The sequence below is a fragment of the Chenopodium quinoa genome, unplaced genomic scaffold (genome assembly GCF_001683475.1).
Source record: "Chenopodium quinoa cultivar QQ74 unplaced genomic scaffold, ASM168347v1, whole genome shotgun sequence".
NCBI lineage: Eukaryota > Viridiplantae > Streptophyta > Magnoliopsida > Caryophyllales > Amaranthaceae > Chenopodium > Chenopodium quinoa.
In genome coordinates, this window is record NW_018745533.1 from 1,328,296 (window position 1) to 1,342,703 (window position 14,408).

The 14,408-nt window shown below is 33.1% G+C and overlaps 1 protein-coding gene across 1 annotated transcript; it reads right to left on the minus strand.

The window, feature by feature from the left end:
• Nucleotides 1–2,096: 2,096 nt before the first annotated feature.
• LOC110715981 (uncharacterized protein At1g04910-like) lies at nt 2,097–8,351 on the minus strand. The gene is made up of 9 exons (XM_021894603.1): nt 7,475–8,351; nt 5,488–5,649; nt 5,329–5,401; nt 5,110–5,180; nt 4,928–5,016; nt 4,172–4,304; nt 3,740–3,972; nt 3,126–3,602; nt 2,097–2,815 (listed from the first exon to the last, which is right to left on the minus strand). Exons 1-9 carry the CDS (start codon nt 8,000–8,002, stop codon nt 2,617–2,619), a joined length of 1,965 nt encoding a protein of 654 aa, XP_021750295.1. The 5' UTR covers nt 8,003–8,351; the 3' UTR covers nt 2,097–2,616.
• Nucleotides 8,352–14,408: the final 6,057 nt, after the last annotated feature.

Sequence of the window (14,408 nt, forward strand, 5' to 3'; positions counted from 1 at the left end):
ACATTGTCTAAACCACTATGAACGTATTCAAAAACAATCAATGTCTCAACGACACAACATATGTTTTTGACACAAAGAAAGTCAACAAAGGCATGTAAAACTGTAAACACTATTCAATCTCATAATTTTGATCCAATAACATAACCAACTAATCTAGCTGACATCTGATTCAACACGACATGAACGAATAAAGAAAACACTAGAGATGGAAAGAGAGCTTGCCAGTGTAATCGACGAAGAAGATTGAACCGTGCTCTTTGATTAAGAAAAGACCGAATTCATCCAAATAATAAGTTTCACAAAATGCATACTATAAATTATTTTTTAAAAAATACTTGAATTTTTTTGCAGAAATTTCAATGTAGTTGATGATGGCACGTTGACCGGCTCCTAAAGAACAACCTTTGCATGAGTTGACTTGCTGCTCCTCCAATGAATTTCCTTTCTTTTTCGGTAATTTTTTTCCTTTTTTTTTTTTACATAAAAGAAGAGAGAGGAGAGAAACGTGTTTTATTTGTGGAATTGAAGTCTAAAATAAAAGTTAACTGGAATTCTGAAAATATAAGCAAAGGAAAAGGGAAGAGGTTGAGTAAGGAAGTTAGTCAAGTGATGATTGATAAATTCTCATTTGTTTAATTGATGATGTGATTAGTTGTTTCTTTAACATATATCGTAGTGTTTGTTTGGTTCATATAAAAGCTAAATATTCATGGAATTTTGTACTCCACAAGTTATAAAATATTACTTTTACTTGATAATATTGCACAATTTTTACAAAATGATCTTAACGTGTTTGGTAATAACTTTTAAAACTTGGGTGAATTGGCATTAACCAAGGGGGTTAGGTAAGTAAATAAAGTCATATATTTCCTCTAAAAAAAAAAAGGTAATAATATTTAATATACGATAAGTCGCAAGTTAAAGTCCCTCACTCTTATTTACGGAGAGTTATTTATAATTAACATTGCTTTTGTAGCTTCATTCACACCCCAAAAAAAAGAAAGAGAAAGAAAAGATACATATTTTGTAAAAAGTACTTTGACCTTATAGATTTGCTTATAAGTAAACAAATGTGATTATGTAAATCAGTAAATGTAATTAAATTCGTCTTAGTACTCCGTATATATGTTGACCATGATTTTTTATTTTTTTAATTCTTTATATTATTAATATTTTACATCTTTAATGAAAATTGGGTCAATATTCTACGTTGCTAAAATTGGGTCAATATTCTACTTTGTTAAAATTGGGCCATATGTTTTTTTTTTTTTAAGTATAATACGTCTAATTTTTGGCCCAAGCAATATCCCAAAATATTTAGCATTAATTAATATATATTATAAGAAAATGTGTTTTTCATATGGTTGATGATAAACGGTTTGATAAATGCTAATGTATAATTAGTCATTGTAATGAGAATACCATGTGTAACAGTCCGACATTTTCATGTTTTTAATTAAGTACAATAACCTTTAACACTTGATCAACCACAACTTTAATACACATTATGCAGCAGAATCGATCAGTCAACTTGTAATAGTGGGTTATGGGCCCACAATGAAAACTTTAGGATACTACATCCGTTTTATATTAGTTGCAAATTTGCAATATTTTATATCTCACAAATAATAACCTAAAGTTGCAACTAATATGAAACGGAGGGAGTAAAACCTGAAACAAACTTGAATAATCATAATCAATCCTCTTTACAACCTTGGCTCCTGAAACGTAATTTACGCTAGTTTTATATCAAATGAGAAAAAATACTCCGTATCATATATCAACATATTTTGCGGAAAATATACTAGATACTTATACATAGTAGCAAACAATGTACGGGTTGTTAATTTAGAACAATCACATGGGAAATTAGACTCGGAAGAGAGTGAAAGATTGCTCTGATGGTTAGAGCTCCTCTCCCGATTAGTTTTAATTGAATATATGTATGAAAGTTGTTTGATTCACTTTCTTCTAACTTAATCTCTTTTACGACACTCAATTATCACCCCTTTCTTCTATATAAACTATTCATATTTAGTTATAAAATAAAAATTTACATTGTACACCTATAAGCATTGCACAGGCCAGAAGGCTAGTTAATTGTGTACATAAAATCAAGCAGCAAATTTATTGGCTCATTGTCATTCGCTTGAATAGTCACCATATTCCATTAGTCTGGGTGACAAACAATTACTTTAGACTTTATTTCTTCGTGTTAATAAAGTACCTACACTATATTTCGTATCAAACAAAAGAGAAAGAAAAAAAAAATGTCATCACTGAGGGGCAAAAAACCCCAAAATTCTTGATTACAGGGAAATCATTTTTGATATTTCCCTTCTTCATAAAGCCCTTTGAAATGACTATAATCAATCCGAACTGCTCCACAATTTCCTACGTCCATCAGCACAAGCTCACGAGTTTTCATTCCGCACCCAGCTGAAGGAGTTGTACCCAGCAACATGTTCAAGTGAGTTCCACATCCACAAAGTTGGGTCTTCCGCGTTTCAGAATCTCAGGAATCAACTTCCCCAGAATGATGTTCAGACACCAGCAATCTTCGAATTCTTCATCTCCGAGTGCTTACTTATCTCAAACAAACACTTAGTCAGATCACTATTTCTTTGCCAATTCACATACACATCCCGGAAGTGGATTTGCGTAGAAACTTTCCTCCAATTTCGGAAACTCCCCAGATTCCCTATAATATGGACCTCCTAATCGGTCTTTATGCATCTTTTGCACTTTTGAACTAAACTTCTTCCAAGTGAGCTTTTCTTCATCATATTCATCAATAGCCTTCACCAAATTCATCCTGCACAGGCTTTCTAACTATATGAGTAAAGTGGGGCTAGAACAAGATTTTATTAGATCAATGTCTTTTATATAGGCACTAATATATAATCCTAAATTCTTAAGAAAGTAAAAAAAAAAATTGAAATATCTACAAATAGTAAAGTAGAACAAAACACTAATTACTAAGGTCCATTATCATGGTAATCTTAAAGAATTTCATATACTGTAGGATTTTTAAAAGAAATGGCCTAGAACAGGATCACCAAAAAACTATATTAAAAAAAATATATATATAATAATATATATCCAGAAGAAAAAGCAAGTTTTACCTGTCTGGGTTTATGGTTTTCTTAAACCCATCAAATCGCCTGTGACCTTGCACTGCTTTCGCCATATTTCCATCGTAGGTGTAGACAAATACATCACTTTCAAGTGCAACAACATAGTCTATACCAGCCAGCATGTTTTGATGGTTCTTGAAAGGTTCCAGCTCCTCTTCTGTAGCAAGAGTTGAATGTGAGAAAATATTAGGATACTCATCTGTGAGGTACTGCATACTTCCATTTCCAAAAGCTTCACCAGCAACCAAATATATTCTTGTGGTGGATGGGAAACCCAATCCTTTCAGGAGTAAGGCAGTCTCTCTAGGGGTCATTGGGCAACCACCAAGTCTCCTCCGCTCTGATCCATCAATATCCTTCTCCTTCCAATGACTGACCTCATACCGCATCTTTCGAAGCTCTTCATCTTCTTCTGCAGTCAAATTATGACTGCAGCCGGTAAAAGCAAGCATATCCTTCTCATACCTAACATGAAACAAGAACAAAATAAAATTGAGAATAAGCAGTGTAGTAAACTACATGGAATACATGTATTATTGATCAGGAAGCATAAAAGTGCAAGTGCAACTAGCACTTCTCTGAATGGGATCGACAGAGCTAACCTCAGATGGAGAGCAAGATAAGGGCCTCCATTTTGTCTCATTCTTGCAACTAAGGTCTTCCCAAGTTCTTCAATGGGGGATGAGTACTTTAATGCCCTGTAATTAACTCGACACCTTAGCTTTTGTATGCCATTGGGGAGACCATTGTTAGCAATCCGGGAATCAGTATGCGTGAAGTACATTACTTTGTGCTGCTTCAGAAGTGGGAGGACTTCTAATTTATAGTAGCTAGCCTAATATATATAATTGTGTCAGTCAAATGCTAATCATAATAGCATAATTTACTATATGAAGACTACAGAAAGAGCATTTTGGTCATTCATGCTCTCAGAATCTAAGCACAGTTTTTATTTTTTGTTATTAAGATAAGAAAGGAGGACTAAAGCACTAAACAAAAGAGTATAATTTGAAAGATAAATGTCTTTATCAAACCTTAGACCAAGATATGGGTGTTTTTGTAAAAGGCTCAATATCGGCAAATTCTTTTGGTAATGCTTCAACTATATGGATTTCATCCTTTAATGTCTCCATGAAGTGCTGCCAATCAAATAAATCTTTAAACCCGCTGTCAATGCATAAGAAAATCAGTTAATTCTAGTCGTAAATCCACTTTGCGATGCATGCAGTTATTGTTTTAGGAAGCTACTCCGTAATATCAAAATATGCAAGGAATAGCAGAATTTTTTTTGAGCGCAGAGTGCTAGTCTTAGAAAGATTGACACGAGGACAGAAGCATAGGCACAAACATAAGGAAAAAGAGAAGATTACAGGCAAACATTTTGTATCAAATACATGCATGACTAGTCTATTACAAGATTAGGCTAATGCATTCCAAGTCAATCACTACTTACAAATAACAATAAGGGAACAATAGAGTATAAAATATCTTATCCAGAATCAAACTCTGTTCAGTTTATCTAAGTTGGCAAAAAAATGTATAAAGGTAATTAGGAAGTCCGAGCCTTCTCCTTCATGAATGTCATGAGGAAAACCAATATTTGACTGGTATGAGAAGTCCGAGCCTTCTCCTTCATGAATGTCACGAGGATAACCAATATTTGACTGGTATGACCGATACTTGGATAAGGAACATGGACCTAAGGGCTATTTCTGAGTGTTGAGTGAGGATATGAACATCATTAACAATATAAATTTTTGGGATATAATGTAGACAAAAGAGTATGTTACCTTTCATCAGCCCAGTAAGATGTGTGATCGAGAGAAGGAAGAACAAGAGTGGCTTTCATGATCTTAGCAACAGCAACCATATCACAGATCTGCACTCTAAAATTAGTACTTATGAGATCATAGTCAAAGCTAATAACTCTTATTGATTACATTAGAACCATGAAAACAAACAACCACCATACCCCAAATCTCATCTGATTCAAGCCACCATTAGCATTTATGAGGATGTAACCATTTGTCCTTTCATCCAGCTCTGCCAAAGGAAAACAAATGATAGTGAGGACCCATTACATAAAAAATGAGCACATTCCCGCAGATAATGATAATTCTTATAAAATATACAGCAAAAAGGATTAAAAACCATGTGCATACATGCACAACTTCTATGCACAGATTCATACTTTTATGCTTCTTTGGCAGATCAATGCACTGGCTGAAGTTTCCGCTGCTTGGTCTGGACCATATGTCATCACACTACAATATAGATCTAAGCATGAGTGATACAACAAGTGAAAGAAATTAGAGAGTTAAAAATGAAAAAATATATATTTTGAACTTACTTTACTCTCACTTTTTTCAGTACTCACTACACCAGAGGCCACCATCATCAGAGTCCGTTCAATATCACCGCTCTCCTGTCTAACACCTTCTCCTTCTCTGTAGCTATAATCAGGAACGTTTTGATCTGCCTGGTAATGAAGGAATTGGGAGCCAGAATGAACCTAACAAGAAGAACAGACAAATTATTACTGGAGGAAAAAGGAAAAAAAGATTAACCAAGTTTAACCCTTAAACAGGAAACCCGGAGGCCCTTGTGATATCAAGAGGTTCAAACAAAATTTTGCATGGCATGTCCATGCTTAGTTATGCATTGAGTTACAAGAAAACAGCTAAGATGCAGGTCACTTTCAATATTGTCGAATAGCCTCGACTTTATTATACATTACCAGGGAGAATCTTTCTTATAAAGTTAAATAGTTACCCTACATAGACAGTACAGAAGTAAAGGTACTCAAACCTATAGGCCATAGACCTGAGATCATAAGGGCAACAGTACCACCCGTATTTACCAACTTAAGGACTTGAAAGATTACAAAGAATTTGCATCTTTTAGTGCTTGAACTGATTGAACTAGATTCTTAAAATCAGAAAAGAGAAGATCTCCTGCCAAATCCCACAGATACTTCCTGCAAAATACTTGTAGAGATGGAGGGGTCAAGGGGCTAAACATCACCTTATCGTTCATCTTCATCCCAATGTCTTCACTTGAATCAAATAATAAATGGGGGAATAGAGAAATATTGAATGAAAAACATAGTTTCATCTTAAATTAAAGGTCTCCTTCAGTCCTCCTCTGCATTTCATGTAAAACGCAAACACAAAATGAGGAATTCCTCTCCCTTGGATTTTATTACCCTTCCACCTTTCATTTTTTTCTCACCCTACATATCCATTCCAAATTACCAAATTGATGACTTATCCAATCCTATGGACACGAAGTCATGAAGGATTCACTGTTATCCATATTTACCTACTCCAGATTTTCCCTCCTTTTAGATCTTGAAGGTTAAACTAGATTCAAACACTAAGAAGTGTATTATCCATTTATCCCCCATCAAATCCCATAGCCACTTACTTGACTTACTTAAAAAGATACAAAGGTCAAGGAATAGATATCACCTCGTCATGCATCTTCGTTCTAATTTCTTCACCTGAACCATACAGTAAATGGTGAAACAGGATGTTCTGATATTTGTTTACTCTCACCCAAGCTTCTCTTTCTTTGGTTTCATGTTCTGATATTTGTTTACTCTCACCCAAGCTCCCTCACATTCTATACTATTCCTCCACTCCTTATTCCTACAATCCTACCTTCATATTCTATCCCAAAATGACAAATTGGTGACTTACATTACAGTGCTTAGTTACCAACTATCAAGTTATTCTGTATAGATTACTTTTCAATCATTACTACTATTAGTACAAATACTAAGTACAAATACTAATATAGACTAATACATGCCAACTCCATAGTCCATTTTTGATCCAACTCCTTTTGTATTTTGAAGAACCGAAACTCGATGATATACTTAATTACAATACATTTTGAAGATGATTGCTTTATAGGTCAACCACTCAGATTAGCAATTCTACATAATCCTAGTAAGCACCATTTGGAAATACATAATTCACTCAAATAAGAAATGATAGTCACTAACAAGAATATGCTTCGGCCAGTAGGTGCTTTCCAAAAAAAAGTCGTTTCCTTAAACTTTACAAGTTTTCATAGCTCACACACAAGTCACAAAGCATACTAGCATGGCCAAAATAAACCACCTACCCCTCTTATTCTCCATTCCATTGACTTACCGAACAATTTAACATAGTACTAACAAAACTTGAAATCAAACAAACAACTAACTAACAACTCATCAAACACTAAAATTAGAATAAATCAACCCATCTATTTTTAACATAAATCCCAACAAAAATAACAATAAAAAATAATTAAATAAAGTAGTTTAATGACTAAAAAGCTAGCATTACCTGAAGATTAGACTGAGTTGAATCAATCATGGAAGATCCAAATAACCCATGTTCAAAAATCCTAAAAACACCCAAAAGCAAACAAACCCCACAAAATAGAAAGAACATCCATTGACCTAATTTCTTCCTCTCTCTAAAACCAAGCTCAACAACCCCTTTAACAGCATCAGATCCAAGAACAGAAGAAGAATGCTTCTTAATTCTATGATGAAGCAATCCAAAATGATTCTGATTCTGGGTTTGTTTCTTTTCACAAAACGAATCAAACCCATCAGGAGAAAGAGCCGTAGTAGCAGGATCAGATCTGGGTGAGTTCAAAATTAGGTCAATTTCATGGTGAGTAGAGAGAGAATTTCCGCCGCCAGTTGGGGTGGTGCTAGTCGAAGCAGCGTCGTTGACGGCGGCGGAATTGGCAGCGCGTTTGAAGGAAGGAGCTCGGCGTGTCATGGAGCTCGAGAAGCGAGGACTGTTGACAATTTGAGGGACGCCATTATCGGTAGAAGAAGAGCGGTGATGGTGAAAACCCATGAAAATGGTGAAAGGGTTTTGTAGGAGAGAGAAAGTTGGATGTTAGTGGGGGTTGATTAAGAGGAGTGGAGCTTTAATGGAGGACCATTCACCATTAATGGAGGAAGTGAAGGTTGAAGAGAAAGCGATTGGGGAGGAGAGAGAAAATGGTATAAAACGCGGTATAGTTGTATTAAATGTATGATATGAACATATGATTGATGTCTGGAAATTAAACGAATAATTTGAGTTGTTTAATGGTAATGTTTGAAAAATATGATTAAAGTAGTTGTATAATCGTGTTGTTCATAATTGCAATTGGGCACGACCTTTTCTGGAAGAAGAAAAGATGAGTTTTTTTTTTCCTTTGCTTTTTGGTAAATAATCCTACTACGATGACCACTAGTAGGCTACGGGTCTACGACGGCTTAATTTTAAAATCAGTTTAGTTCAGCTCTATCAATTCAGCTCACTTCTTAATATCCTTCGCTCATAAACCGTTTATTTTAACTTAGTTCAGCCTCTATCAATTCAATTGTTTTCAACGAATTAGAACAGACCCTAAAAAACTTGTACTACAACATGTAATCGTAGTTATGTTTATCGATAGTATAGCGGCTAACCACACAATACGTGTGTCATAGCTAGTCATATATGACTAACGGTAGTTTTTTCCGTTTGGTTTTGTGCTACAAATTTAGTTGTTGACAACATTAATAAGGGAAGATATTGTAATTTGTAAATAAATCCTAAATAATTACTACCTTTATTTTTTTAAGCTGACACGTTTTAACTTTAGCATTACTCACACACTCTCCTTTGACTGTATTTAGTGCTTTATATGTAACTAGAAATATATTTATGTGGGATCTTGTTGACATGTTCTCTTCAGCTTAATTTAAGTTCAGTTCAATTCATTTCCTAATTTCCTTCTCCCATAAAATATTAAATTCAGTTCAGCTCATCTCAGTTCAGTAAATCAAAACAGACCCTTAGATTCGTTAAGATATATATTTTAAAAAATTCAAAATTTCATAATTTTTAATTATCATTAATTAAATATTTTAATGGTTGAATTTGTGTATGGGTAAAGTTGACTAAAGAAACGTGTAAACTAAAAAAAAGAGGTTATTTTTAGGTATATATGTCCAAACCTCCACAGACAGTGTATATTAAAGATTTTTTATTAAAAAAGTAATTAATATAAATGAGGGTAAATAAGTAAATAAACATTTTAGATGGTATAATTGTACAACAATAACTTTTGTGTGTGACTAGCTACACCGTGTGGCCAGCTTACACAACAAGTAACCCCTAACCGATGAGTAATCCGATCCCTGACCGAGTAACTCCTGACCAACTGAGTAACCACTAGCTGACCAAGTAACCCCTGATCGAGTTAGTAACCCTTGATCGACTTAGTAACACCGTACCTGACCGTGAGTAACTCCTGGCCAAATAAGGCTATGTTCTTTTGAGCTTCTGGGCCGGGCCGAGCAGAGCATAGCAAAGCAGGTGCTAACAGAGCAAATTGAGTCAACAAAGCAGATTTTAGCAGATCAACTTTAAAGAACGGGGTTTAACCCCTTACCCCTTACCAACTTTAAAAACTCAAAATATCACATTTTTAAGGAGAAACATATTTGTATTGATATACCTGTGAATTAAATCACTTCGATGGCATAGACTACTATATATAACCAAAAAAATAAATTTTTTTTTTTACTGTTTTCTCTTTTCAAAGCTAGCCACCATATTAAAACCTAAGAGCTGCCATCGATTTTTATCAATGGTAAGTTCCAAATTCTTCTTTAATTTTAATGTTTTTAGCCAACAAAGATCACCATCGGTACGGTGGTTATAGTCAATCCCTCTATGTAGGGTTTAGTTGGTCTTTTCATGTAGGGTTTAGTATTGTTTGTTTTTTTTAGTGTGTGCATGGATACAAATTTGGAAGATTCGTCTTACAAATTTGTCCAAATTAGTGGAATAATTGCAAGTTTGTTGGTATAGGGGCCGGGTGCAGATTTAGAAGATTCGTCTTGCAAATTTGCAGATCTTTATGATCAATCAGGTTTTCTCACTTTTGCTACTATACATCAATGGAGCTTTGTCAAGAACGATGCAAAGTTTAGATGTATTGAGAATTTAGATGTATTAAGGGATGATTGTAAGTGTCGAATAACTATTATTATTTAATGAAATCACCCCTTCTTATTCCATAAAAAATTAAAAAATCATTTGCATTGCATATAAAATTGATTTGCATTAAATGAAATATAACTGAGGTTTTACATCAAAAAAAAAAAAAAAAAAAAAAAATTGTATACTTTGATATCAACCGATTAATAAAGCTATTATACTGGTATAGCTTTGATTGGCACTCCATTTCTACGTGGTCCATGCATGCATCCTACTCTATACGTATTTATTAAGAATGAAGATTGCATAGAAAAACAACACACTTTTCATGTTGTGAAAATGAAATGTAGTTATTAGGAGAATGGATTGAGGAACAAAAGACACAAGCTAAGGGAATGACATCATCATTCTTATATTGGAATTTTCATCAAACGACAAGATCGATGTAAATTATTTTGATAAAGCTTATGACACATATAGTTAACTAATTACTTGTTCCTTTAAAAAAGAAAAACAATTAGAGTCTGTTCACATTTACTGAAGTGAGGTGAAGTGAACTGAACTGAAGTAAATTGAACTGATTGGAGCTGAACTGAACTAAATTGAACTGAACTGAGTTGAAATAAATATTTTATGAGACAGAGAAATTAGGAGCTGAATTGAACTGAACTGAACTGATTAGAGCTGAACTGAACTAAATTGAACTGATTGGAGATGAAGTGAATTGAACTGAAATTAAGTAAATGTGAACATGCCCTTACTTGTATACTTTTTTAAGGGGATCCTTTAATGAATCAACTATCTCTTTACATATGGGGTAATTTATTGTTGTCAGATAATATAAACTTCTTGATAGAGTGATTTCCATTGATCAATATTTATAGGGTTACAATGAGAAACCTAATCATATTAGGTAACTATAAGATATGTACAGATATCAAAGATAATCTTATACAAAATATATCTTAAACCTAGGATGAGAATATTCTATGGATATTCTCTATCAATTGTGAATTTGTGTAAGCTATTACGGAGTAGTTTTATGCATAATACATGCAGATGGATGATTTGCCTTTATCTACACTTATATTCAAAAACAAAAAGGGGATAAAAAGACACAAGACCAAAGACTAGAAATGACAACATTTTTTTCAATGATATTTAACTTATGGGGTGACTTGTGAAGAAATTTCTTAAAGCCGACCTACCTAGCTACTCCCTCTGTTTTTAAATACTTGCTCCATTTCTCTTGGACACGCATATCGATACTAATCTTTGATCACTAATATATTTAATTATCAATAAGTTTAAATTCTAACAATTGAAAATTAATAATCTATTCATTGAGATGATTCCAACAAGTACTCACAAGACTATATTTTTTCTTATGTATAAATCACAAATATTTGTCAAAGTAGGATAAATGAATAGTGCAAAAAATAGAAATGGAGCAAGTATTTAAAAACGGAGGGAGTATGACACAACTAATGAGCAAGGCACTCCTTTACCGTAAATAGTTTTCCGATGTAAGAGTTTATTGTACGTGTAATTAAGGTGTTAACATATACTTCTTACTTTGTATATTATCGAAACTTGACATGTCTACATTTCTTAAAATAACAAAGTAGATTGACCATATAGAACATGCATTTGTTGATCACAATGGTATACCACTAGCTTAGGTTGGCGTATCTTCTTGTGGAAGCTATTTACAATAGCGAAATAGCGATATATTAAAGACGAGCTTGGCAAGGAGAGGTGCTCATGCATGCGTAATTAACTACTTGGCTTGGGTTAATTTTGATCTTCAAAGTTAGTTGATTACACCGTAATTAATAGATAAAGAGAATGGGAGAAAGAGTATTACTATATCCCATTCCACACATGTGGTGTATGTAAAGGGAGAGCATTCGCCATGCATGTAGAAGCTATATTGTATAGAAAATCCTTCATTTCAGTTTATGGAAGCTCCATAGCTTGGAGTACAACTAACATAGCCAAAGAGATAGCTATCAATCACGTTCTTTACAAGTGAATCAATCCATGTGTTTTTATCATTTGACCGATGTTTTTTCCATCTAGTGTCCAGTTTATACCATTGTTTTATTTACTTTAATTTAATTTGAGCACCGCTAGTATTGCTATATTCTTATTCACCCATCACAGAATATCAATTAGACTTTGTGAATGGATCTAATTTTTTGAGAAAACCCCTTTTGGGTGTGGCCCTAATTTTAATAGGCTCATTATTTTGATGCTTCATGTTCTAGAAGCTTCTGGATACATGTAGCATGTTAGTATTGCTCTCAATTCCCTATAGTTTTTTGTTAACTTGTATCAAGCAAGCCACAAAAAAAAAAAGTTAGAGAATTATTGACATTGGAAGTAACTAGAAATATGATTTGTGAATTTTCTACCACATTACGGATACAAGAATAATGAGGGAATTTCTATAATCTAGCTTCCAACTATTTTTTCCAAGCTCCATTACAACTATAAATAGGTACATACACACACTAGAAGCCATACCATACACATAAGCCTTTCACCTCTTTATAATTCTCTACCAATTTACCTTCTCTCTATGAAGTTGATTCGACTATTTCTATTTTTGTATTACTCCTTATAGTGAGAGTTTTCTCGTACTATTCACCATTTCAGTGATCGTCGTTCGTGGATTTTCTTTATAATTTTTCCCATATGTTAAATATTGTGTAACCATTTCTTTACTATTTCCTTGCCTTTATCATTCTCTTAACAACCTTGCCAAAAAAAAAAAAAAAAAAATCCCCGAGGTTACGTATGATTTTGGGGTGTTTGTGCAACTTTGATTTTATCAAAGTTATTGGGGATTAGAGTATGTGAATTACTTGTCAGAAGAGAATACTTCATCAAAAGATGAATATGCTCAAATTCATACTGAATAATTGTAATGTTGAGAGTGATGTATACTTTAAGTGATTAGAGCTTTCCTGCCGGTTCTATGAAAAAATAATGATTATGCTAATATCAACAGTGATGTTTATTATTTACCCTACAAGTGGGGAAGATGGGTTTAGGGTTGTCTACATGGTCGAAAAAAGGCTTATTGTAGACGATTTAAAGCGATTGGAAAATACACAATAATTTAGGATTATTTAGGGTTAATTGAAAGGTTGTATTATTTTGGGAGAACGAGACAAATGTTGGAATATTCTTATTAAATTATCCTAATATATACAAGCAAGAACATTAAAAAAAAATACAAATAACGCTCTCGAATATTATTTGATTAAAAAAAAAACATGAACCGTCACAATATTTTGGGAGGAAATAATAAAGCTTCCAAAGAAAGTATAACCATACACATCTTTATAGATCAACATATCTTAAGTGTAACAAAAACATTTTGTTAATTTGTTGAACGTTTGGAAGTGGTTCATTTTAAATTGGGGTTTATCAATTTATCTCCTTCCATGATTTACAAACAGATCGTTATCGAAGTAATTAAAAGTGTATCGATCCGACAACCGACAAAATCTTTCCAACCAATGGTAAATTAAGGTAAATATATTTTGTTATCGTCGAAATTAGACAAAAAGAATATAAGTGAAAGAGAGATATTGTTCTTGAAAATAAAAGAAACTAAAAAAAGGTGAGAAATACAGAAAAGAGCAGTTAATCTGCTAACGACAATGGGTCACAACTCATTTATTATATGATTTTGAGGGATTTTAACCGGTGTGTTTACTATTATACAAAATATATTTCATTGAATAATATATAGGGGTTTTGGAAAAAATCTTTGGATTTGTATAACACCTGTAACTAGTAATGAATTTTTAAATTTTCACTATAATATAAGAGGTGAATTCAAAGCATTTTCCTTTTCATCTATTATTTTTATAACTTTGTTTTACATGAAACATTATAATGTTGTATTTATACTCAAATTAAAATTTAAAACAAATTTAAATATAATTAAGCTACGGAATCATAATTTTAAGAACCAACCTAATGATCACTCATTGATCTGAATCTATTCAACATCGCAACTCTCTCTTCTTCATCCTTATCATCATTTAACTTGGGAAGCCCTACATTTCTCTTCTCATGAGGCTATTAGCAGTTATGGACAGAGCAGATTCAACAGAATGCAAAAATGTGATTGTAAAGTAGCTTGATTATCTTATGGAAATGTGATTGCAAACCCCGATTAAACTTGATTAACCATGAAACTTTTTTTTTAAATAGGTACATTGAACACACAATTAAACATATATGAATTATGGTTAAGATTTTAATG